The 26615-nt window shown below is 44.1% G+C and overlaps 2 protein-coding genes across 10 annotated transcripts in view; one reads left to right on the top strand and one right to left on the bottom strand.

Moving 5' to 3' along the window:
- Positions 1-156: 156 nt before the first annotated feature.
- POLR3F (RNA polymerase III subunit F) lies at positions 157-12224 on the bottom strand. Of its 2 annotated transcripts, XM_065589818.1 has the most exons (9): positions 11878-12224; positions 11553-11670; positions 9765-9832; positions 8681-8748; positions 7831-7943; positions 5660-5803; positions 3913-4020; positions 1964-2155; positions 157-800 (listed from the first exon to the last, which is right to left on the bottom strand). In XM_065589818.1, the coding sequence occupies exons 1-9, from the start codon at positions 11931-11933 to the stop codon at positions 723-725; spliced, it is 945 nt and encodes a 314-aa protein (XP_065445890.1). In that variant the 5' UTR covers positions 11934-12224; the 3' UTR covers positions 157-722. The 2 variants fall into 2 exon arrangements, with proteins under 2 accessions (XP_065445890.1, XP_065445891.1); XM_065589819.1 differs by lacking the exon at positions 3913-4020 and having other exon boundaries at positions 11878-12035.
- DZANK1 (double zinc ribbon and ankyrin repeat domains 1) overlaps positions 12021-26615 on the top strand; it is a 35321-nt gene continuing 20726 nt past the window's right edge. For 2 of the 8 annotated variants that reach the window (XM_008173922.4, XM_005287465.5), the window contains exons 1-8: positions 12937-13066; positions 14221-14345; positions 14679-14832; positions 16732-16849; positions 18158-18254; positions 19059-19183; positions 20656-20738; positions 21182-21299. In XM_008173922.4, the coding sequence (XP_008172144.2) occupies positions 13014-13066; positions 14221-14345; positions 14679-14832; positions 16732-16849; positions 18158-18254; positions 19059-19183; positions 20656-20738; positions 21182-21299 (873 nt within the window). In that variant the 5' untranslated portion in view covers positions 12937-13013. Of the gene's footprint in view, positions 12229-12897; positions 13067-14220; positions 14346-14678; positions 14833-16728; positions 16866-18157; positions 18255-19058; positions 19184-20655; positions 20739-21181; positions 21300-26615 lie in introns of those variants that run through there. The other 6 variants (XM_065589815.1, XM_065589813.1, XM_065589816.1 and 3 more) reach the window with 6 other exon arrangements.

The raw sequence follows: 26615 nt of genomic DNA, 5'->3' as shown, positions 1-26615 counted from the left end.
GCAGGATTTGTTGTGTCTAAATCATCCAAGACAGATGGTGATCCACCATCCTTTTGAAAACCTCCAATGAAGAAGCTTCCACAACCTCCCAAGGCAGTCTATTCCATTGTCTTACTGTAATGGAAGTAATGAAGAAAACAGACCAAATATACCTGATGATATTCAAATAGCGTTTTATTTAAAAACACTAGAAGAGGAGAAGGAAGAATCAATGAGTGATGCTTGCCAATGTGCTCAGAGCCTGTGTTATGCAACATTTGTCTCCAACCAGACTTTTGTTACCACTGGAGTAAGGTGCTGCCTTTAGGACTGCGCTCCCCGCTCAGAATTGCTGCTCTGAATATCGAAGTTCTTTGTAAACATCAGAGCTAGCAACTTATTTTCTCATGTTCAAAATGTACCTTTCAGTACAGAGCTATCCATAACCCTCCAAGATTTTCTATTACATCCCAGTCCTTTTGTCAAGTTACCATGCCTTCCTTTTTGGTGTGAGAATGGGGATAGGTTGCCATCAATCACTTGACCTCAAGTAGTGCATCACTTTTGGTCCATTATCAGGACTGCTAACAAACCAATGTGTTGCTTCTCTGCATGTAATTAAAACAAATAAACGCCATGTCCTGAAGTGGCTCACAAAAAAACGAGTCCACAATTAAAAAGGAAACTGGTTCATGAAGGTAGGCTGCAAAGAGTGGGTACAAGCCACGGTTCTCATCTTGCCATCAAAATTCTAGCCACTCTGCCATATAAATGCAGTTTGATGGAGAAATCTCACCACCTTCATGGCAGTCATCAAAGACCTGTGGTAAAATGAAAGCAAATGTAAGTAGACTTCCTCAAAACTGGAAGTAAAACACTGAAATGTTTGCTCCACGGAGGGGTAGAATGAACACAAGACTGGGATCCAGGAGATCATGAGATCTAATCCCAACCCTGACAGAGATCATTATTTATATTACACTAGCACCAGAGGCCCCACTCAGGATCAGGGCCCCACTGTGCTAGGCACTGTACACACAGTGATTGACTGCCCCGGCCTTGGACAGTTTATAAGTTAGCAGACAAGACAAAGGGGTACAGATAGGTGAAATACCTTACCCAAGGGCATACAACAGAGGAACAGCACTGGGATTAGAACCCGTTTTATGACTCCCCATTCAATTCTCGATCCATCAGACAAGACCACAGTGCCATCGCAAAGAACAGGAATAATCAACAGCTAGGCTGGGGCTTTGATGGGCAAGAAGTCATTACATCAATACAAACAGCCCTTGTAAAAACCTCCATTCACACATTATACCAATAAATGAGTTGGCTGAGGGTAAAGAGATTAAAAATGAGAGAGGGCCAGAAAGAAGCTAACGGACATTGTCTGGTTAAAACCCTGGTTTGAAAACATTTCCTACTCACATTTAACGCCTTTGATTATTACAGCTAAAGAGTTTTAGAAGCATTTACTGTTTATTTCTGCTTTTTTACTGCAAGGCTTTTTGTAGTTCTCATCTTGGACAGTGAAAGTAAACCAGGGAGTGTCACTCTTTGGTTCCCATGCGTTATAACAATGCACCAATGTTTGGGTTGTCACTCAGCCGGGGCATGAGCTTGGATAAGCTTCCCATTGGAATTAAAAACAAACAAAACAAAAAATTATTAAAACACTTTCTGCTGGTCTTAGATCTCCCAGACATTTGTGTATAAAAACTACATTTTGGAGCATGTTTAACTTGACAGTGTCCTTTTACCATGCAATCAAGGGACGAGATGCAATGTGTAAACAGGAAACATCATGGGCTAAATAAAAGTATCAGTCTTTTATTTACTCCACAGCCAAGGCATTTGTGACCTCCACTGACTTTTTAAAGTCAATGGGACTACTCTTGTGTGTAACATGACTAAGTGTTTGCCGGACCTGGGTCTACATTTGTAAGTACTTCTTCCTCCATATACACAATAAGTAACTTACTGGGCAGAGTCCACAGGGTGTCCGGATTAACCCAGTGGGTTGGATGATAGGATTGACAGCTCTGTACAATTTCATGTGTCCATCCACACTGCCAACTGTCCCTTCTTTTGCAGCAATAATGGTCATCTCCACCTTTCCATCATATATTAGTGTGTTTAAAATAGTTTCGATATCCTCCATTGACAATTCGACCTAAAGGCAATTTTGTAAAAAAATAAAAAATATTGGTAACAACTAGAGAAAAGGTGTAGCAATTGGAAAATAAACTCTCATTAATTAATGATGACATTCATACATCATTGCTAAGACTTTAGAGATCTGGTGTAGCCTTGATACAGGCACGTAATTCACTGAATCACTGCAGTTATGCAGAAAAGAGGAGAACAAAGAGAGAGATTTTTACCATTTTTCTTACAGTTCTTTTAAAATAATGCTGGGCTTTCAGATAGATTTTCCAAGTGGGATTTCCCCATACTCCTTAAATGTCTGCAATAATTCAGATACAATTATCTGATAATCCAATAATCCTATGATGATTTGGGAAATCTAAGTACAGTTTATGAATTCTGTTTGAGATTATGAACTATGGTCAATCATAATGTTTAACCCTTATGATCATCATTATGATGTTCTTGCCTCTAAGGAAACAGGGAGGAGTGCCAAGTGTCTATTTCTGAATAGATGGCCTTTAGAGACCAGTTACGGTTTTAAGGAGTGGAAAATCCCCAGAAAGGGGACCAAGAGAGGTATCACGGCAGGAGCTTAAAAACACAAAGGGTGAGAAGTTAAAGGAGGACTTGGAGGAAGACAGAGGAATAAAGGGCCAGGTGTCATGAGCTAGAGGGAACCTTGTTGACGGTCAGATCAGCTGGAGCTGAAGGACACTGATTGAAGGGGACACACACACACAGACACACACACACACATTTGGAGAAGCCTTGAGCTGGAGGATTGCAGTTCAACAGAGCACTTAGATCCTGAAGAGACACTGATCCAAATCCCATAGAACTCTCAAGAGTGGTGAGGAAACTGAGGCAGGGAATGGCACACAGGCATGTGTTGTTGTTATGGAGCTGTATATTTCATGCTGTCTAAAGCAGAGCGACTGTTTTTAGAAGTCCTTTTACAAAGTCTGTGTCTAGTCGTTTCAACGATCATGCGTCCCTGAAGGTGACAACTGTAAATCAGAGTGTTCACAAGGCGAAAGCTCTGGGAATGGGCGTGCTAAAGCTACTGAGATATCTTGAGGGTCAGCACCGGTCCTAGGGCCAGGACAGCAGGGCCATGGGGTCCCACTTCCAGAAAGGACACCAGACAGAGTCTGCACCCAGGAAGGGTGCCAGAGAGGCCACAGCCAGAGAGAGCAGCTAAACCAGAGCCTACCCAGTGAACAACGGGAGCTTTCGAGCACATGGATCTAGCTGAGTCCAAACACAGCAGCCTGGTGAGTGTCCAGCAGGGAGAGCTTGACCAGGATTGTGACAGATCTTTACTTAACAGGAAACCCCTGGCTGTTTTCTTGCTCTTACATATTATAGTGGAGATTTTTGAAGGCAGATAGGAATTTGTTACACATCTCCCATTAAAACTGTGTGGCTAAATTCCTAGCTGACTTCAAGAATCTCAGTTTATGTTCATAGGGAAATTCCAACAAAGCAATTATAAAATTCCCTGTAGCTGGGATTGCCAAAAGAAAATGGGTCCCAATTTGCATTGACTGGGCAATGGATGCCTAACTCCCTTAGGTGCCTTTGGGAATCCCAGCCTATATCAGCTCTGGAATGTAGTGCAGCACTAACCGCCTACTCCATACACACTGCAATATACGAGACCAATATGCAAACTTGGATGCATCAAGTCAGGCACCAAAACTAGGACTTAGGGTCCAAATCCGAAGGTTAGCCATTCGGCAGCAATTTGAAAGGTGATAAGTTAAACGCCATTCTGACCTTACTGATGCCCAGCTCGCAAATGTATTTCCACACCTCATGGGATGATGCAAACGAACTGTTTCTCTGTATCATGGGGTTCTGTTTGCTGTCATGAGCTGCTTCTGCCTGGGGAAGGATGGAGGGGAGAGTGTGACATACGCAGTCAGTGCTCCCTGTGAAGAGAACGTCTCTAGGTATACAACAGGCCGCTTTTAAACCACTGCAGAGGCAATTTCCAGACAGTCTCTGCCATGTTTTAAGCCAGGGTTGGGAATCTGGCCCCCTGCTTAATTTCATCTGGCCTGTGGGGGAAAACAAAGGTTGTCGGGCCTTCGTTAAAAGTCCGGTCGGCAGCACAGCGGGGCTAAGGCAGGCTCCCTGCCTGTCCTGGCTCCACGCAGCTCCTGGAAGCGACCGGCATGTCCCTGCGGCCCCTAGGCGCAGGGGCGATCAGGGAAGCTCCGCATGCTGCCGCCACCCCAGTGCTGGTTCTGCAGCTCCCTGGCCAATGGGAGCTGCGGGGTCGGTGCCTGCAACGCACACTGCACAGAGCCACCTGGCTGCGCCTCGGCCTAGGGGCCGCACACGCCAGCTGCTTCCAGGAGCAGAGTGGAGTCAGGACATACAGGGAGCCTCCTTTTAGGCCTGCTGCGCCACCGACCGGGAGCTGCCTGAAGTGCCATATGGCTAGATCCCACAACCCAAACTCCTGCCCCAGCCCTGAGGCTGCTCCCGCACTCCAAACCGCCTGTTCCCATCCCAGAGCCCCCTCCCACACCCTGAACCCCTCATTTCTGGTCCCACCCCGGAGCCCACACCTCCAGCTGGAGCCCTCACCCCCACCCCGACTCCAATCCCCTGCCCCAGCCCAGTGAAAATGAGTGAGGGTCGGGGAAGAGTGAGTCACTGAGGGAGGGGGGCTGGAGTGAGAGTGGGGCGGGCCTCAGAGAAGGGACGGGGTGTTCAGTTTTGTGCAATTAGAAAGTTGGCAACCCTAGAGGAAGCCCCAAGCCTCCACAGCCCCCATCCCCCAGGACTGTGTGTGGCCCGCAATTGATTTTTTCGGTGAGTCAATGGCCCCGATAGAAAAAAGGTTCCCCACCACTGTTTTAAGCAGATGATTGTCAACAAATGGAATAATCCTAGATCCATATTGCACAATGACCAGTAAGTGACAAATTACTAGTTAACACTATATACAGTAACGGGACACATTACATTGACCTGAGGCGTTAGAACGTAGGGACCATCATTCTGAGTTTGCCGACTATGGAAAAACCGCAGCCGTAGCTAGCAGCCTGTAATGTTCATTTTGGAGGGAAAGGGAAATTGACACGATTGGACTAGGACTCAGAGAATGGAGGTTGAGCTTTCCCTGGAGAACGGATAGGGAGAACCACTTTCCAGGCACAGTTCACAATAATCAGGGCTGACAACTTTTTTGCACAACTGAGGCAGTATGGGAAAGTTGACCTTTGCTAATTTGTTGTTTGAGATATGAATCTGGGGGAATGATGCTCCTTTTCTTTTAAAAGGTACAAATTATGGGTTTATTAAGGTGAATGATCCATTGCATACATTTGCAGTGGCAATTAAATTAAATTAGGAAAATGCCAATGAAGAATTATGGTCCAACTACATAACCAAGTCCACCTATTTTTATATTAATAACTATATACAAAACTTTTCTTCCACCAGTTTTTAAAGGAAAAGCAATTACCTGTAAAAACAATCAAAGATGGGTTAATCTGTAGCAATCCCTCACCTTAGTCTGTAAGAATTTACAACACTGTTGGTTTAACACCTCCACAAATTCAGATTCAAAGTCTTGGTCGCTGTACCAGGCCCCACCAGTCACGGACCGGTCAGGCTGCAGATTATATAACATGTACACCTTCTTCTTTGAGGCCTATTGAACAATATACACAATTTTTTTAATAGCTGAAAATCTTCCATGAAAGGAAAATTTCATTTAAACAAGCATAGAAGCAATCCATGTAGCACCATGTGCCCTGAAACATGGGAAGTGCATAGCTGCATCAAACCATTATTAGCATGATCTGCACTCCAAGAATACCTGGGTTAAAGAGGGGGTAGTATTTTTGGATTCTGACTCTCAAACTTGTTTTATGGAGCAGGGTTGGAAAAGGTAAACAAAACTACACATCAAAGATAAAGGGCTTTAAAGAAAATGGGACAGATTCACACTAGGGTGGGAACCACTACAACTTCATTTCAAAGAAGTTGCAAAAGGTCTGAATTTAGTCTGTTATCTGATGTCTTTCCAAGTTTCGAGCCTGGTTTTGACCCTCCTTCAGGTCAGAATGCGGTTCAGCAACACTTGTTCAGCTACCCCTCCTATAACAGCATGATGATTAAGCATGACTGATGACCTAGTCTAAAGGGGATGAGAAACCGCTTTAAAAATTATTTAATACATAACTAGCACTAGACCTAGCCAAAAGAGCAGTTGTGGCCCGCTATAAACATTTCCCAGTTAAATCAACTTCCATTTTAAAATCACTTCTGAGAGTTTACTCATTTTGTGGAAAGGACACTCGTTCTGCTTTTTGACTCATGGCAGCTACAACAGGACATTGTCTGAGATGACATACAGAGTCAGGTAACTTTACACATACAATATAGTGGGGCTATGAAACTTCAGAGGGTTGACTTTTCAAGTTATACAATGGCATCTTTAAATTGGAGAAGTTAATTTTAAGATTTTTAAATATAAACATGTATCTTTAGCCGTAAATTATAAGTCTTGCTCTGGTAATTCCAGAGCGATGTATTATGCTGTAGGCAATAAGCGGTACCCAAGCTTTTGGTGAACATGAATTCAGTACTATGAATAGGAAAAAGGTTTTATTACACTAAATACAAGTTAGAAAAGACAAGGTGGGTTAGGTAATATCTTTTACTGGACTAACTTCTGTTGCTGAGAGAGAGAAGCTTTCAAGCTACACCGGTAGCTGATTCTTCAGTCCCAGACCTGAAGAAGAGCTCCTTGTAGCTCGAAAGCTTCTCTCTCTCACCAACAAAAGTTGGTCCAGTAAAAGATTTTACCTAACCCACCTTCTCTCTCTAATATCCTGGGACTGACACGGCTGCAGCAACACTGCACTAAAACACAAGTGCCTAATGAACACATTTTAAAGTGAGCATTTGTGACGCTTCATTAACAACTATGACAAGAGACCAAAACAGCTCAGAACATGAAGCAGCTGCAATAAAGCCCCTGGATTCTGCAATAAATGAAGGATGAATACACTTCACAAAGCCATCTCATAAATGGTTTACATATTCCAAATCAAGTATTTGTAAACTGGGTCAGATGCTTTTTCAACTCCATTGAAGTCATGTTATTAGTATAGACTTTGATTCAGGATAGCACTTAGGCACGTCTTTTAAGTCTGTCCTGAATAGGAATGCTTTCCTGAATCAAAGCTATAACCATCAGCAGGTTAAAAACTCTCCCCCACTTAAGAGAAATTATGTCCAAAGAAAATTTTGGCTGTGGGGATAGTCTGGAAAGAGCAAAGCACAGAAGTTTTAGTTTGGCCTAAGCAGTGCACTGTAACAGAAGAGACGATTGTTCTAAGGATTATTGTGATTCCTACTGTTTTGAATAAATGATACCAGCAACCCTTTGCTAAAGTTATTGCACCTCTACTCTTCTCTAATATTTGCACTTAGATAGTGCCCTATATTGGAGACTGTCAGTGCTTTACAACGTAGTTAAAGTATTGTCTCCATTTTATAGAGGAGCAAATTGAGGTACAGAGATGTTAAGTGATCTTCCCAAGATCATGGAGAGTCAGTGATGTAGCTGGGAGAATAACCCAAGTTTCTTGACTGCCCGTCACCTGCTCTAACAAACATACTTTGCAGTATATACAGTATTTCAAGTATTTAAAACTACAGATTACTCACTGCCACAGACTTAACAGCTTTAATAAGTTTCTTGCTCTCCAAGTTTTTCAGTATCTTGTTTATCTCTGTTAAAGGTAGATTACTTTTGTATCGAATATCTCGGCTCCAAATACCTGTTTAAAATGAAAAGAGGGAAAGCTGAATTCAAATGAACATGAACAGAGCATTACAAGTCTCAGGCACATTACATTTGTTCTTATGTTCAAGCCAAGGCCCGAGCTGTTCCTTCCAATTCAGAATTCACATCAGTGTTGCTAAATAGGATGCACTGTGTCGCGTATTATTCAAACATCTCCCTACAGTTGTTATAACAAGAACTTGCCTGCTTTGAGAGCTCATACAGGGGAGTTCTATTTTGTCAATAGACTTGACCAAAAAATGGGGAAACCATTTTGTCTGAGGGCCCCTTGGTTCTGGAACTCTCAACCCTTCACTCTTCAGTCTAACAGTTTGTTGGCCTTCATATGCTGCAAGGCTCATCTGTTTTCCTAGGCTCGCTCAGAGAGTTTGGGATATGAAACAGTCCAGCAGGGGAGGATATTTTATAGGGAATCTATACTTTCTAGTCACAGAAGGGGCTGGGAGAGGAATTGACTAAAGTCCTAATGTGGATACTGATACTTTACTGGTTTATTTTTAGTGATTAGTTAAGCATGTAATGCCTCAAACGGATGCTTTTAAAACAACTAGAGTAAAGAAGCCAGAGTTAGTAATGCTTTGTTTGTATATTATCATGCCTTTAATTCTTGAGTATTGAGAAACAGTACACACCATTTTCCCCAAATACATGCTAAGCAACGGAGCTAGCACAGGTCATGAATAAAATTAAAATAGTCCTTGAAGAAGTCACCTTTGTTGGCTGCATCCTCTATAATTTGATAGACCAGCTTCTCTTGATTGTCAGATCCCTTCATTTTACTGTAAAGGACAGATTACAAAAGGGGCAGGTGTTAGTTATTGTGAATGTCCAGCAGGATAGAAATAAACTAGATTTGTTTTAAACTGTGGAAAGCAAAACTATGAAATGAATTCAATTACACAAAAAGAAAGCAACTGGCACTAGCTAGTTATTGCAGTTCCTTGTTATTACAGACAGCTCTTATTGTTTCTTACATGCCATGTCAAGGCAGCCATAGACACTCTCAGCATTTTGTTGGTGCACTACTCTGGTTTTCCCCATCACTACCACGAGCACCACTTGCTCACCTACAACTGCAGTAGCTCAATCCTGAATAAAATCTTACCCAAAATAAGCAGCCCCTGGATGGAACATCTGGGAAGGTGCAACAAAGTGCTCTCACCTCTGAAGTTTGCCTTCCCCACTGGACTAAGAAAGCCTGATTCTGCTGAGCTCCAGGCCACAACATCTCTTTTTTGAAGCATTTGAGAGTGGATTAGAGGTGTGCGCATTTGAGGGGGGCGGTGGAGTGGGGAGGACCGTTAGGTTTGGGGATTTTCCTTCTTTGAAGCAAACAGAGTACATCTTTATTCAGTTTTGTAAAGGCACATTTTATGAACCAAATAAAAACCCCATTTAGTATACAGAGTAATATACTCAGGGTTGGATGACTGTTACAAATGTAGGGCCTGATCCTGCACTCTGCTCCATCGAGGCAGACCCCTGGACCCACAGCAGAGCCCCAATGACTTCAGTGGGACTCCACTTGAGCATACAGGTCTGCCTGCATGGATCAGAGCACCTGATGGGGGGGCTTTACTACCCACAATAGTGTTTCCAACACCACATAATCCAACTTCAATGCAACTATTCACAGTGGGAAGCATGACCTCCAACAGCATTTATAAGATGGGGCCCAAAGCAAGTAAATGTGCCATCTTGGAATGAATGGGTGAATAACACTTGATTGCTACCATCACAACGATTACACTGGGAGAGTGCACGAGAACTGTCCCTTCAACAAAATAAAGGTTACCCAGCATTTTGAGACTCTTTGATCCTGTAGAGAAGGCCAGTGTTGCTCCTGAGAAGGTCTAGCTGTCCCTGAAAGAGACACACACAAATACTATTATAAGAGCTTGACATTTACCTTTTAAACATTAAATCTCATTTAATTTTGCCTAAATAAAAAAAAAAAAAAAAGACAGACCAAAATACATTTTCATCCTTTGGAAACACCAGGACATTTTAGACAGCTCTGCTCAGGAAATATTCTGTCCATTTATCATCCAGCTGCTAGAGATTATTGACATTGCTCCTGGCCTCTTCCTGCAACACGTCATTAACTAAAATGTAGAAATCTACTCTTTCCTCTTCCAACACTGCACAAAGGATGTAACGCTCCAACATGCACCTCTCTCAGCCTGCCGTAACATGTCCATTGAATCATTTCATTGCTCATTTACATAGCCAACAGTTAGCTTGAAAACACAAGGCAATGTAAAAAAAATATGACTTAGGCTCAGCTCAGATAAGATGGAGGTGATGTCATATATGAGAAAGCACTCTAAACTGCAGTAAAAATTGTGACAGTTCCTTCAGTTGAGTGCATTTACCCACCTACTGTCAGAATAATTTACATTCTCAGGATGCTGCTAGATTCTTCTCCTTATCACTCCCAGACTCCCATACAACAGCTGTGACTAAGAATACATTATTTCATCTTCAGCTGGCCAAGAGATGGTGACCATTCCCCTCAGATGCAGGCTTTGCCATGATTACCTATGTCCATTACCTCAAGGGAGGACAAGTGCAACATGGTCTAACTTGGGCTAACTTTGAAGATCTACCTTTTTAGGTAGGGCAAACAGATGGAAGCATACTATACCAGTGCATCATATTCTACATTGCCTGCCAATTAATTTACAGGCGGAAACCCTAAATAGTCTAGGCTCCCAGTTATCTCAAAGAATGCTCTTCTCATATGCCACAACTTTGCTCAGAGGGAACACTTGCTATTTATCCCAAGGGTGAAGCATGTGAGAGATGAGTGCGGAGTATTCTCAGTGGTGGCCTCTTGCATCTGGAATTCAATTCTGACATATACATCTATATCAGGACTCAGGCCTGGTCACTTTTAGAGCAAGATTCAAGATGTCTGGTTATTAAGGCTTTAACTATAACAGCAAAGCTTGGACTTTCCTGACAGTCTACTAAATTGTTAATCACCACTTCAAATCCTCTCAGGGAAGCTGCGTTGGCTACTGTAGAGAAATGCAAGAAACATGGTCGCCATTTTGGGCAATATGTTGGTTGGTTCCATGCTCGCATATAAATGGCACTCAGTTATATTGGTTACATGTGCCTTATAATAATAAATGCAACTAAAACTACAGTAAATCAAAAGATATGAGATAATCCCGTACACTTTGACCTAAAATCTAGTAAACATTGGGTGAAATCCTGGCCCCACTGTAGTCAATGACAAAACTTCCTTTGACTTCCATGAGGCCAGGATGTCATCTTCCCTCTAAAAGCAGACATCAACAGGATTCAATAAGGGTAGGTAAATCTATGGCTCTTTCAGGTTATCCCTATATTACAGAACAATACCAATGAGGTTTACGATGCAGTGACAGTCCTTAACAGAAACACACTCGTATTGCTTTGCTAGATCCCGGAAGATTAATACACAAGGGCCAACTCTGCAGCTGCTCTACACTGGTAATGGCTGATGAAATCCTCGGAGTTCATGCATATGAAAGGGCTGTGAGCTCCCTCCAGCAGCGCCAAACTGGCTGTACTGATGGGGAGGTGACCCTACCACGGAGAGCAGCCTGTTGATAGCCATGGCCCGCTGCTGGGGTTCCATGTGGGGCATGTCATTCTGGATCACTTGGTCGGTGATGCCGTGAGGGAACTGGTGGCAGAGCTCAATGATCCTGGAGGCGAGAAGAGGAGGAGGAGCAGAGTCAGTTCACAACACAACACAAAGACACAACACACAGCCCTTCTCAGCGCCCCGCCCCAACCCCAGCTGCGCTCCAGCCCTGCCCCCATTTCTGCCCATCCCCGCCCCCCAGCGCTGGGGGCCCGCACCCCCCCGAGCACCGCTCACCCCCACCCAGGCCCCGGCCCCTCAGCCGCACCTGTTCTCTATCTCCAGCGGGTCCGGGACCTCCGGCTTCACCTTCACCTCGGCCATGGCAGCCGGGACCCGGCCGCGGGTTAATCCACTACCCCGGCGGCGCAACCCCCAGCCAGGTCCCGCAGCGGCGCGGCGCGGAGAGATGACGTCACGGAGGAGCCCCGGTTGCTATGGCGCAGCCGGAGGCAGACCAATCCGGGGCCGCCTTCTTGCGGGTTGTGCAGCGTCTCTGGTAACGGGGGCGCCGGGGGCGTAACGGGGAGGGAGCCGCGTGGGGGGCGACTGGAGCCCCGGGGTGAGCCCGGGATGGGGACGGGAGCCGGTCCTGAGCCCGGGAGCCGTATACTAGGGGGTGGGTCCAGAGCCCGGAGTGGGGCGGGAGCAGTTTGGGGGGGGGGTCCAGAGCGGGGGGAGCCTGATGCGGGGGGGGGGGGGATCCAGAGCCCAGAGTGGGGCGGGAGCAGTTTGCGGGGGGGTCCAGAGCGGGGGGAGCCTGATGCGGTGGGGGGGGCCCAGAGCCCGGGGCGGGGGGAGTCTGATGGGGGCGGGGTCCAGAGCCCGAAGTGGGGTGGGAGCAGTTTGGGGGGGGGTTCCAGAGCGGAGGGAGCCTGATGCTGTGAGGGGGGGGGCAGAGCCCGGGGCGGGGGGAGTCTGATGGGGGCGGGTCCAGAGCCCGAAGTGGGGTGGGAGCAGTTTGGGGGGGGGGTCCAGAGCGGGGGGAGCCTGATGCGGTGGTGGGGGCCCAGAGCCCGGAGTGGGGCGGGAGCAGGTTGGGGGGTCTGGAGCCCGGGGCGGGGGGAGCCTGATGGGGGCGGGGTCCAGAGCCCGGAGTGGGGCGGGAGCAGTTTGGGGGGGTCCAGAGCGGGGGGAGCCTAATGCGGTGGGGGGGGGCAGAGCCCGGAGTGGGGCGGGAGCAGGTTGGGGGGGTCCGGAGCCCGGGGCGGGGGGTGCCTGATGGGGGCGGGGTCCAGAGCCCGGAGTGGGGCGGGAGCAGGTTGGGGGGGTCCAGAGCCCGGAGTGGGGCGGGAGCAGGTTGGGGGGGTCCGGAGCCCAAGGCCGGGGGAGCCGTGTAGAACAACTAGAGCCAGCGGGTGCGGGTGGCTGCCCGGCTTTGGCATCTAGTCTGAATGCGGTGAGATGCCTGCTCTGTGCACCAACAGAATTACAATTTTTGGTTCTGCCTCCCGCAGGTGCATAAGAAACAATCAGCTATTCAAATAAACCAGTATGGTCAGCTGGCCACCTGAGGGTGTAGAAAACCAATCTGAATGATTCTGCCATTTTTTAATTCTGCGCTAGAGGTGGCAGATTCTGGCAAATGTGCTGCATCCCGGCGTTTCTGGTGGGAGGAATAATGGCGCTGCTGAAATTGCTATACCAGTGCTTGATATCAGTACAGGCAATACAATAGTGCAGAGTCAGACTGACACTATAGTTACCCTTGATCAGAACAAGTGCAATCCCAGTGTTCACATGAACGAATGAACGTCTGTGCAGAATGGATAGTAGTTTTGTGTGTGGATGTGTGGGATGTAACAGACATGTTGGGAGGGTTGGAAAGTTGATTGTAAAACCAGAACTTGCTAGTGTAGACAAGGTCTTTGGCTGTGAACATGACCACCAAGACCTGCATTAGGGGCTTGTCTATATTATACATTTTTATCATCTCTAAGCACAGTTGTTCGCAATTAAGTTTGATGACACAGTGCTGGCCATTGTAAATCATGCCAAAATCATGTTCAGCATCATTTGTCTTAATATAGTATACGGCAGGCGAGACACCACTCAGGAATAGCGGAGAGTGCCTTATTTTGGTCCTCTTCAGCAAATAATCTTGGTTTCCATGTAGACACTCATATAAACATAGTGAAACAAGTAGCTGATTTCTCCTACATGAGATATTAGGTGGATGGAGCCACATCTATTATAAACAAGGCCAACACTCTTCATGATTATCTCATGAACTGTCACTCAGATCCGGCGGCATGTATCACTGACACCTCATGGACAGGGCTGACCTTGGCAAAGCTGGTTTCAGCTGTGTATGCGGAGATCAATCAAACTCATGCAATGAAGGTCAGATTGGAATGAAAGTAGTGGTACTTTTCTCACACTCTGTCCAAAATTCCAGAGTTGCAGTTCTTTTAGCGTGCTCAGATTGGTTCAATAGGAAAAACTTTTCAATGGACAGCAAAACAGATAAGAATGTTGTTATAAGGATTAACAATTTACTGCATCTAATGTTCTCTTTTTTCAGGGAGGTGGAATAGGGGTGTGGAGTTGCATGAAGATTCATTTCTGCTTCACTCTTATGTTTTAAAAGAAACATATGCTATTTTTTCAGATCAGTACAAAGAAAAATGACTGCTGGTTCAGTGTCAGTGCCTCAGATTATACCACTTCGACTCCCTCTGCCAGGGAAGGCTAAACATGAAATAGACACAAATACACATGTAGAAATAAAATCAGGTATAAACAACAGCTTTAAATCTGTACTATAAACCCTGTTCTTTTTATTCTGTAATTTGCTTCTCACTTTTTGATACTGAGTTTGCATTCACACTTTATTGTGATTTTGATGAGTACCCATTTTCATAAGTACCTTGCATAAATTAACCCGTTACATCTCTATCCTGAAAACATGCATGTGCTTAACTTCATTAATGTTACTAGTCGCGTTGAAGCTAATAGGACTACTCATGTGTAATGTAACTCAAATGTGTCAGTGTTTGCAGGATCAGGGCGCTTATTTTTGCACAGCCCTAATACTGTTTTGGTAATTATCTTATTTGTGTCTTTCAGATACTGCTGATGTTACTATATATTACACTTTAGATGGAAGTAAGCCAGAACTCTTTAGGAGACCTGGCTATGGAGAACGTAACACTTTTAAGTATAAGGGACCTATCACATTACCTGATGGGAAAATAACAGTAAAAGCTTTGGCAGTCACCAAGTAAGTAGCAACTGTCTATATTGCATTATAATTATTGTAATTTATTTGCATTACTGTAGTGCCTAGGAGTCCCTGTTATGGGCCAGGACTCCATTGTGTTAGGCGCTGTATAAACACAGAACAAAAAGACAGCCCCTACTCCAAAGAGCTTACAATCGAAGTAATAGTCATGTAGTCCTCTGTATGGACATCAGTATTGTCTATGCCAGAACATTTATTATTATTATATAGCAATTATTTGTATTGCCCCAACCATGGATCAGGGACCAATTGCACTAGATATGCTACAAATGCATAACAAAAAGACAGTTTTTGCCCTGAAGAGCTAACAACATAAGTACATTTTTACAATCAAAGTAAATTATTATTATAAAATAATAATAAGCTCACTTTATAAAGATTAACACATTCTTACAATGACACTGTAAGGTAGGCACATATTATTATTCCCATTTTACAGATAGGGAAATAGACTCCACTGCTCCTGTGTCTATCTTTCTAGGCCCTTATACCACGCGCATCAGAGCTTTGCCCAACACCATGCTGTGAGTGGTAGAGCTAGGGTTAGAATGTAGTTGTTCCATGGTCATTCCTAGATCATACTGTCTCATTACATTCGAAATCAAGCACATGATATGATAATGGCACAATATTCTGTCATGCAGCATATGTGGGTATGAGAGCATTCTCGGAACTCCCTCTTCCCAGACTTCAGGCCTGACGTATCAGTGACATGCTTAGTCAGTTGGGAGGGAGGGAGAGTGCTGACTATGCAGCTCTTAGAACTCCACCCTAAGGACTCTCTTACTAGTTATGTTCCTTAGGAGATAGTAGTACTCTTCCTGTCTTTTAGGCTGACAGTTAAAACTGCCAGGGATACCAATGCGATGTCAAAGTATCCAGTGATTCACAGATATATAGTAAATTTATAAAAATGTGCATTAGCTTTCTAGCAATATGCTCAATGGATATGGAACCAACAATGAGGACTTGATCCTCCATGGCTCAGGTGCAGCGTTGCATGTATAAGAGCAAGGTAAAATGTGAGGGAGAGGACAGGGAGAAACAGGGGACTTGATCCTCCTTCAAGGCCATCAAGTGTCTTCTGACTAGTAACAAAACTTCACATTTAAACCCAGTCACATCACACACGCTCACTCTCTGCCCTCTCCCATTTCCAAGGGAATGGAGACTTCCACTCCAGTTGGAGGACTGTGCCTATTGTTCCTTTACTGGCAATCATTTGTTGCCTTTGCTCATACTTGCCCTGGAGTGAAACGACCTTGCATTCCCTGTGCAAGGACTTGCAGAATCAAGGCTTATATATAGTTCTTGGTATTGCTGTCCAGACCATACTTTTTTTTTTTTTGTTGTGGTTGTGAAAAGACACGTTCTCAGCTCCTTCATCCCATGCTAAATGAATGGCATGGACAGTGAATGTCTGTGGTATCAAATGTTAGCAAGGACATACAACGAATGGTATGGAATGGCAAGCTGAATGTGGCTCAGTTTTGGAGGCAAGTGCTCCCATTCCATGTGGCATTATCACCTTTCCCCCCCCCCCCCCACAAGTAAGTTGTACAGTAGGAGGGACAGAAGGAGGACATGGATTAAGGCATATCAGGAATATCTTATGTAAAAGGGAAACAGGTATTAAAATTATCCATAGTTTCATCATTTTTAACTGGTAATTTTTCATCATCCATAGAATTTCCACCGTTTTGTGAAAGCACTGATTGATTGGGAGTATGACGGGATCATGGCAGCTTGCTGAAATAGTAATCTGGCTAGCAGGAGGAGTTTCAATAAAAGACCCATTTTCACCACTGATTTCCTTTCTAATAATACCCATCATTTTGTGCTATAGCTATCTGTAGCCTTTTGATCATTAACTTTCAGAGACTGCAGGGAGAGTGCCATTGTAACAAAGATATTTCTGGTAGAATACGAGCCACCAAACATACTCTTTGCTGATGAAGATAATGATGAGAATTTTCTGAAAGACCTCTCCAACCAGGCAAGTTACAGCAATGGTAAATCCCTGTTTGACCATAACATTTTGTATTATATTACAGAGAGACAAAATCCGGGTAGCTGTCGAGTTTCATTACTTTTATTTCTTTATCTGCCCGTCTTTGTTGGTTTTAACCTTTTCTGGTATTGAAATCTGTGAAAGTTCAAATGGTTGGTTCTTTATTGGGACAGCCAATTAAAACTATTGTAATACATCTCTTTTACTTATGAGCTGCTGACATTATGCAAGAATGGTTTTGTTTCAGCTGCTAGTAACTTACAACATTTGCCATTCACCCTGCTCAGGGAATGTTGTGTTTAACTGACAGGTTTATACAGAGATTTCCTTTTGGGAATAACACTTCAACGTGTCCCGTAATGTTTTCTCTGGGATTGTTCTGATCTCATTAGAAAAATTAACCATCTGAAAATGAGAAGTCCAGAAAGGGCCAAATCTTGAAATTCTTACTCAGAGCCTGGTTGTGCCCTGCTGCTTGGGTGTGCAAGGGGGGAATGTGTACAAGAAATCTGGTCCCACTTGTACACCACCACCACCACCACCACCATGTGCGACAGCCTGGCACTACTATAGTTCTTGCACTCCACCACATGCTGAGATTGTATCCACTTACTATCTCCACGGGGTACAAATCTCATTGGTTAGGAAGAAATTTATACTGTGAGGGTGGTCTGGTAGTGCAGTGACAACCCTCCTCCTTCCATACCTTTCCGTTCCCAACCCACAGACCTGGACACCTCCTAAGTCCCTTCAGGGGAGTTTCCATGTAGTTAGGGTAAGGGAACAATGCTGCAAAGACTTGAATGGGGGAATGAAATGGTCTCAATGATGGGGAAGGATGATCATTTTAGCATCTGTGTTTTAGGCTATGTCTACACAGGCACTTTTGTTGGTAAAACTTTTATCGGTCAGGGGTGTGAAAAAAACACCTCCTGAGCGACAGAAGTTTCACTGACAAAAGCACTGGTGTGGACAGTGCTATGTCGGTGGGACAGGTTCTCTTGCTAACATAGCTACCGCCACGTGTTGGGGGTGGTTTAATTATGCCGACGGGAGACCTCTCTCCCATCAGCATAGAGCAGCTACATGGGAGACCTTACAATAGAGCTGTAGTGTAGACATAGCCTAAGACGTATTGGAGGGGAACGATATTGTTATCAGGGAAGCCGAAGGAGACGAGGCGACAATAATTGAGGCGAGTGATGACTAGACTGAGCACAGGCATGTGTTTGAATTCGGTGTTCTAAGGAATGGGCCTGTGTGATTATAGACAGGTAATCTTTGTATTCGTAGGAGCTGGAAGGTGGACTGTCAGTCACAAAATTAAAAAAGAAAGGAGTGAATGTGGAAAGCAAATCCAGCTGGAATGATACAGCCCAAGAGTTTCAAGGTATGACTGCATTAAAGCCAAATTGGACCTTAACCCCACTGAAAGTAGTTGGTAGAAGTGTATTTTTCTGTTCTCTGCAGGAAACTGCAGAGAATCTCACAGATATCTCAGAGCCCAAGCATTCTCTGTGAGTTCACACGTGCTTATGCTTAACAATCTGTCCCAACTTGTATTTAGCTTAGACACTCCGGTTACCTTTTCCAGACCTGAAGAAGAGCTCTTTGAAGCTCAAAAGTTTGTACCGTCCACCAACAGAAGTTGGTCCAATAATAGTTATCACCTCACCTGTCCTGTCTTTCTCGTATCCTGGGACCAACACAGCCACAACAACACTACAAACATTTAAGTTAATGGGAGTTTCAGATGTCTTAGACACAATTGTGTCGAGGGCCTGCAGAGTTTTGCTGCATAAGGAGTGCAGGATTTCACCACAAGGCAAAAACGAAAACTTAACTCACATTTTATTCATGCTATAAATAGCTATGATAATTGATCCTGCTTACGAGCATAAGATCCTAAAGCCATTGCTCACTAATTTACTTTTGGATGGAGGTTTTAGGAGAGGAGAAAATCTTAAATTAGGGGAAGATGCAAAAGGAAACACTTCTTTAGTGAGGAACTTGTGATAGATTTCCACTACCAGAAAACTGCTTGCCAAATAACCTTTTCCAAAATGGCTAGAACTGTTCTTAGATATTGGGATGTGGACCTGGGATAAAATGTGGCATAATGTTAATCAAATCCCATGTTTTTCTGAAGTGCGTGATAGAGGAATGATGGGATGAAATTTGGCTGTAATTTTAGACTTGGAGGTAGAGAGAAGAACTGTCCACAAGTCTTTGAAAGGGCCACGATTCTTGAATGGTCATTTGGAAACACCGGGTTATAGAGAAAAGTCAATCTCACCACCACCACCACACCAGTCCCAGGTAAATGAAACAGTTACTGGGGGAAACAATAAGGACTAGGCTGAGAGTTGACTCTCAGCCCAGCGTGAGGGAATAGCTCCAGAAAGGATCCGAGAGTCAGAGACATCCCTCTGAATCACAGTTCCTCCAGAGCTTCTGCTTTGCACCCAGTTGGAGGCAGGGGAAGTTGATTGGGTTGGCCCATTTTCAGAACCAACATAGTTGCTGGCTGGTATATAAAGGATGCAGGTTGAGGGCTCTTCTCACTCCCCATGCACTACCTTGCAGGGGACAATATCATGTCTATGGGCCTTATTGTTCCCTCAGGTCTGGATTTATGATGAGTGAGCCCTGCAGGGTGGCCTGAGATCCCTTTACTCTCCTGCACAGCCATGCAGGACTGGATGAGAACTGAGCCCTAAACAATTAAAAATGTTTGAAGGTTTCATAGTCATCCTCATTCCTTCGTCCATCTAGTTCACTTCTCTGCCTATACTGCACAGTACTGATTTAAACAAGCTGGTGGTGACAAGCCTGTCATACACAATTCTAGGAACGCCCAAAGCAGAACTCAGCCATCATTAAAGACTGATGAGGCAGAGCAAATTATTGATGACTGACTCTTACTGTTTCTCTTTCTAACTTGTTAGTGATTGACAGACCTGCGGCAGTAGTAGTTTCTGTTTGGTGAATACAGATGAAATGGTTAAAATTTAGGATCTGATCCTGCTCTCGTTGAAGTAAATAGTAAAACTCACATTTATTTTATCAGGAGCCGGAGGTTCTTAGTGTGAATCACAGATGAAATTCACTGGTTTAGCAGGCCTTATCTGAAGCCTCTGAATTGCAGTGAGTTTTACCTTGAACAATAAGCATTCATGTGGGGATGTAGCTGGGTCAATCGAACTTTTCAGTGTAGACCAGCCCTTGTTCTACACTGAAAAGTTAGGTGGACAGAGCTACATTGGTCAGGGGTGTGGAAAAGCCACACTCCTCAGACATAGCTATGCTGACCTAAACTCAAGTGCAGACTCAGCTATGTCAATGCAAGAATGCCTCCATTGACGTACCTAGCTTGGTTCAGTGAGGTGGAATTCCTACACTGATTGGAAAAAACCCTTCCATTGGACTAGGCTGGGTCTACACTATGGGGTTATGCTGGAATAATCTCTTAACTGTAAATGTACTTGGAGACTAATGCAGTGTACACACAGCCTGTACTGACAGAAGGGGTTTTTCTGTCAGTGTCAGAACACACCTCCCCAGACGAAGTGTTGACAGCTCTCTTTCACTGCCAGAGCTGCATCTATTCTGTGGGTTAGGTTGGCTTAGCTACATTGGTCAGGGGTGTGGTTTTTTACATCCCTTGCCAAAGTAGCTATGCCAATCTAACTTTTGAGTGGAGATCAGGCCAGAGGTAATAAGTCATTTATAATCAAATTAATATTTGACAGTGCGTGTTTCACTACCTTAAAGAACCATCTTTATTTCAGTTCATTGGTTCCGCAGTGTCTTCCAGGAAAAGTCTAACAAGCACCCAGACAATGAGAATCCAGAGGGAAACAGACTTCCTCAAGTAAGGTGTTTTTCCCCCCTGCTGTTTGTGGTGGGAGAATCACAAAGAAATTGCTTTAACAATTGAAGTGACAATGCTCTTAAATTAAACTAAAATGAGGAAGGCAAGCGTGGACATGGGTTAATAAAAGGGGATTGCTGTTGTCATGTTTTTAATGTTACTGTATCTTACTGATAATGTTTTATTATAGTGAGATGTAAACCTAATTAATGATCTGCCATCCCAAGGAATGGGGAGGGGGAGGATTGGGTTTACAATTACAGTGTGCAGCCCTTTCTCGTGTTGGTGAGCATTTGCCCAGGAGTAGTCCCAGACAGTGAGTGTGAGTAAGTGCTCACCAGTCTGGGCTCTTTGATCCCCTGTGCTGGGTTTCACTGCAGGAGGTTGCAGGATTTAGCAGCACAAATTGAGAACACGTTGAACCAGTTTCCTGTTATTTCTAGGTGTGCACATTGCTTAGCTCCTCGCCCATCTGATCCCTTTGCTCGCTTCTGTCAAGAATGCGGTTCTCCGATCCTGCCAGTGCCAGGGTGTCGCCTTCCACCCCCTGAAGGAGCTCAGGTCAGCAAAAAAATTGTAACCAACTCACTCCTATTTTGAGAATCAGCCTCCACAAAGTATATAAGTTACTGCTGAGGGAACTGTGTTTTCATCACACTTTCAGTTGGAAAATCCTGCTTTCTACGATTCTTCATATCGGTCAGTAACTTTGGCAGGCGGGACAATAATAATTTTCTGGTTTGTTTTGCCTGTGGCTTTCAGCTGACCAGGGCAAGTTTCTAATGGGATCTGTTTTTATAAGGATATTTTGGAAAAATAAATTATTTTTTCTTCATCTGTGCCAGAAAAAAGCGACAATATAGATACCCATTAGTGCTGCAGTGACCAACAAATCTTCAGAAACTGTAAAGTTCAAAACACAGACAGGTCTTATTCAAAAGCTAAACATGGTGCACGGTCCCATGACTTTTGCTTGTATTGCACTTAATGTCAGTTTCATATAAGTCTCTGATTCTGGTATGTCACATATCTCTAAAAAGAGCACACTAGTATTCATGAACAGGAGGTGATTTTACAAGATCGATAGACCGATATGTGCACATCTGAGATCTCTCTGTTTAGCTAGGTTTTTATAATGGTGCCCATCACTCTCCCCCAAGAGATAATAACCAAAACTCACAATGAGCCAATGGTCTAATTTTCTTCACTATTCCCCCTGAGGCAGTCACAGATATGGCCACAGGACCCGATCCTGCAATGTACAGAGTGCCCTCAGCTCCTAGCAAAGTCATCAGAAAGTGAGGATATTTAGCCTCTTTCAGGATCAGAGTTAGGAAGATTTTAACTGCAGACATGTTGATGTTATTGTACCATTTTCGCTCTATTAGGATCTAATTTAGCACCTTTCTGGCAAAATCTTCAGTAGTCAGTAAATCGTCCTCCTACATTTGCAGCAGTCCTACCTTTCTTCTTTGTAGCATCTTGTATCCAAATCCTGCTCCTATTCATTGCAATCAATTGCTAAATTTCTACTGGCTTCACTGAGAGCAGTGTCAGACTCTGTTTGGAAAAGAAATTGCCTTTGCAACTTACACTTTTGCTCCTTCTGTCTCATACAGGGGGCAGCATCCAATCATGAGCTGGTCAGGCCAACAACAATGTCACTTCCACAAGAAGGTGTCTGCACCCAGAATTGTACTCTCTGGTTCTGCAGAAATCTGACTGAATAAGCAAAACCAACTGCAGGTTTTGTTTGTTCATGAGCTTTTTTTGCCTCAGTGAGCAATGTATAGGGTTAAATACCATGGAAGAGTAGATCTCATTTATTTCAGCCCCATAAGTGGCTCCGACTTGAAAAGCAAATGCAATTATTAGAGTCCACACATAAATCTGATCAGCAGCCTGATACTGAAAGTGGAAGGGTTTAGGATCAGTTGTAACCCTTCCCTAGTGCTCATGATGGGAAACAAGAGTCAGTGGGACTGGACAAGGGAGTGTGACATTAACTAGAGAGCAACAGATCTTCATCAAGCTCCCGCTGTGCCCAAGAAACCCCTCTGCAGGTACTGTCTTGGGATTCGACCTCTGCAGGTCTCAAGGGAATATATCAGACAGGAGGGGCTAAAATGGAGGAGCAGCTACTGTACAGTCCCCACTGAGCCCAGTGGATTTCTGAGGATAAATAAACCTGGGAGTTAATGCTGATCCATTTTAATAGAATACAAAATACAGTGTGATATCAAGTATAGTGCCGCCCCGTTCTTTTAGAATTTTGAGAGCTTGTTCTTTTTTTTAAAGTATTATTAAAAAAGGACCATGCATGCACATGCTGTTAGGCGGTTATAACTCAGCCAGGGTCACTGAGTTGCAAGATTTAATTTTATCATAGCAAAAGTGTATTTTTTTCACTCTTTTAGTTCTCAGAACTGTTGATTAATTTTCTGCCTTCAGGCAGACTGGATCTGGACAATTTCAGCCTGAAAAGTGAAAGTTTAAGCCAGCTGTCAATAATTAAAAAACAGCCTTTAAAATGGAACTACTTGGGTAACTTTGACTATAGCTGGAGCACACGCTGTTAGCAATAGTTAGGTTGAACTTGTTGCAGTTGAAAATGAGTATTATGCTTTTGATGGACGCTGCATGTATGTTTTAATTATTTCTCTGATGGGGCACCCACTGCTCCCATCTTCTTTGCTTTTTGTATACACTGCTCAGAAAGTCATAAGAACATAAGAAAGGCTATACTGGGACAGACCAAAGGTCCATCTAGCCCAGTATCCCATCTTCCGACAGTGGCCAATGCCATGTGCCCCAGAGGGAATGAACAGAACAGGTAATCATCAAGTGATCCATCCCCTGTCGCCCATTCCCAGCTTCTGGCAAACAGAGGAGAGGGACACCATGTAGAGTACAGTTCATTTATAGTGTTTTACTCCGCCACCTTCTGTATACTAATGCAATCACAGTATTTTATGTTGTTCAGCTTTACTACCCCGTTACAAAGGGTAGGGGAGAAGTTGTCTCCCTCCTCCCAGAGAACTCCTCCTTCTGCTCTCTTCTTCTCCTTCTCCTCTTTCTTGCTTTGCTTTTTCCACTGCTTCCTTCCTGCACTCTTTTATCCAGTCTCCTTAATGTGCTAATTAGCTCATTCACTCCCCAGCCCCAATCAGATCTGCTCATCAGGAACTCCTCTTCTTAATCCCCTAGGCCTAATGGATTAAACAGTGACCATAGTGCTTCAATAGGTGCTGATTCCTAGCACTCTGTCACAGTCCTATGATTTTGCTCACATAGTCACAATAACACAAGGCCGATTTAGATGCACAATTCCCTGGGAATTGTGTGTCTAAATCCCCTAGGTGGCTTTGAAAATCTTAGCCTAGAGCTCTGTATAGCTATTTCTTATCTATTAAGCATAATCAGGTGTTTGGTCCTGTACAAAACATAGAGATAGCCACAAGTAATAGTCTAAGACCCTGATCCTGAAAACACTCGAGTAATTTCACACATGTAAGCAGTCCCAGTGATTTCAATGGTCACATACTTAAAGCTAGTTAGGTGTGGGTTTGCAACATTGAGGCCATAATTAGTTAGATAATGCAGACACATGCCAGATGATGGACAAATGTCAAAGCAGTGTAGATTTCACTTTCTTTTAAATGTTACATTAGACACTTAGCATGAACTCCTGGCCCCACTGAGATCAGTGAGAGTTTGGCCATTGACTTCAATGGGGCCAGGGTCTGACCCTTATTACTTTGTGGCAGAGATGATTTGATGAAGAAGAAGGAGTTCCAAGCATGAAGGGAAGCATAGAAGAAAGTGCAAAGACAAAGGCCTGAGGACATGCAGGGACATTTAGTGGGAGATCAGAGTAGAGATGTAGGCAGTGCCCAGCTTGAATGAAGGGAAAGATGCGAAGTTTGAATCTGACATGAATGCCAGTGGAAAGCCAGTGAAAGGAGTGGTATGGTCAGAGTGGCAGGAGAAGAACAAGTTTGGCAATGGCATTTTGGATAGATTGTAGGGGTTGAAATAAGAAGCAGTGAGAACAGGAAATAGGAGGTTATATCAGTTGAGAGCTGACCAAGGCCTGGACAAGAGTTATAGTAGTAGGAAAGAGAAGAACTTTAGGGACCTTGAATGATATGGTATATCTATGGAATAAGTATAGCCATAATTGCATGGGTAACATCGATTCTGCTGTGTTAAGACTGCATGGATCAAAATAAGTAATGTTGTGGGAATCGACTCACTTGTCCCATTATCCTAAAAATGATTCATAGCAGAGTAATGCCAAATGATAGACACAGAAAAGCAGCAGTTAGTTTTTGGTAAGAACCCATCCTGTAATCTCTGAGATCACATATGAGGAGAGAGAGATTGTTTGAAACAAATGAGAATATTCTCCCTCAAACACTGTCTTACATGTCAGTACAGTACTCATGTTGGACTTGTTTTCATCTGATAATAGTAAGTAAAAACCAGGCCCGCAGAACAGCAACAGCCTCCTTATTTAATCTGATGAGATGGGTATCTGGAAGAGAATGTGAATTGACTTGTTTGTGAATGGCAGCGTTATGCTGGAATTAACTCTTATAATGGCACCATTAGAGTTCATCATCAATTCCAATGAAACCACTATTTTGAGGGGGGTACAATTTAGCTCTAAAATGTGTATAAATGGGCTGACAAATTAAGTTAAAAATTTACACTCAGGCCTCTATTTTTTTGAGCAAAACTTACCTTATATGAGTTTGTCCTTTGTTTTTGTTTTCTTAGTTTTACTGGGCTTTGAAAAACAGTACCTGCAATCTCTGCTTTGTCTCACCTTTCCCCCAGCTAAAGTAACAATAATAATCTTTATTATTTGTACTGCAGTGGTGCCAGAGGGCTTGATCAGGACTTTATGCTAGGCGCTGTACACACACACGGGAAGACCCAACCTCTGCCCCAAGCTGCTTAGAATCCATTTTTTAGCAGAGCACTTGTCTAATGGGAATAGTTCCTTTTGACAGCTAGGGTTCATGACGCTTTTTAGTATTCACTGTGTATTATACACTGGTTATTATGCATATTGGGGAAAATCTTGCCCCATCTATTGCATGGCTGTAGAAAGCTCTGGGCCCATTGGAACTCACATGGTGTCTGGCACGGGGCGCATGTCTGCAAGGCTCATGGGGGAGGTGTAATTTAGGGGCATGGCAAGAGCAGCTGATCTGTGGAAGTATGCACATACAACTGTTCTCCTTGTGCAAGTGGCCCTCAGGCACATAGCATCTCCCTGGTCGACTGGAACCTAAAGGCAGCGATAAGTGCTGCAGAATGGCACTCTGCAGCCTGGAGGGAAGATTCTTTTCCCTTCTCCTGAAGCACCCATAGAGGTCCTGGGTGTACTCCTGTGCAATGTAGACTCCAGCTCGGGCGGGGCGGGAGGGGGGGCCTTAAGTGAGGATGAGGTCAGGGGTTCCTGCTGTTCCCTTCCTCCTCCCTGTCCCCACTGTGTTACTGTTGCAGCCATAATAGCAGCTGTGAAGCTTCTCTACAGAGGCACCACCTTGTCGGGGGAAAGGAATCCTTCCCCACCACAACCACGAGGGCTACTCCAAGCATAGCCTAAGATTTAGCTACTCGGGGCATAGCCCAGGATTTAGGTCTTTAGGAAGCAATTGCCAGAAGCGGGGAATGGGCGACCGGGGATGGATCACTGGATGATTCCCTGTTCTGTTCATTCCCTCTGGGGCACCTGGCATTGGCCACTGTCGGAAGACAGGATACTGGGCTAGATGGACCATTGGTCTGACCCAATGTGGTCGTTCTTTTTTTCTATTTCATTCCACTTTCCTGCAGTGTGAATTGCCATAGATATTTCATTGT

The sequence above is a fragment of the Chrysemys picta genome, chromosome 3 (assembly GCF_011386835.1).
Source record: "Chrysemys picta bellii isolate R12L10 chromosome 3, ASM1138683v2, whole genome shotgun sequence".
NCBI classification, from domain to species: Eukaryota; Metazoa; Chordata; order Testudines; family Emydidae; genus Chrysemys; species Chrysemys picta.
This window is presented reverse-complemented; position numbering and strand designations above follow the sequence as displayed.

Bases quoted from the DNA above. Each gene is read 5' to 3' on its own strand.
- POLR3F (XM_065589818.1), bottom strand. From the start codon at position 11,933: ATGGCCGAGGTGAAGGTGAAGCCGGAGGTCCCGGACCCGCTGGAGATA. The intron at 5,804-7,830 runs GTGAGTAATCTG...ATTGTTCAATAG, and splicing joins AAGCTGTTAAGTCTGTGGCA to GCCTCAAAGAAGAAGGTGTA. The intron at 4,021-5,659 runs GTGAGGGATTGC...ATCCTTCCCCAG, and splicing joins GTAAATTCTTACAGACTAAG to GCAGAAGCAGCTCATGACAG.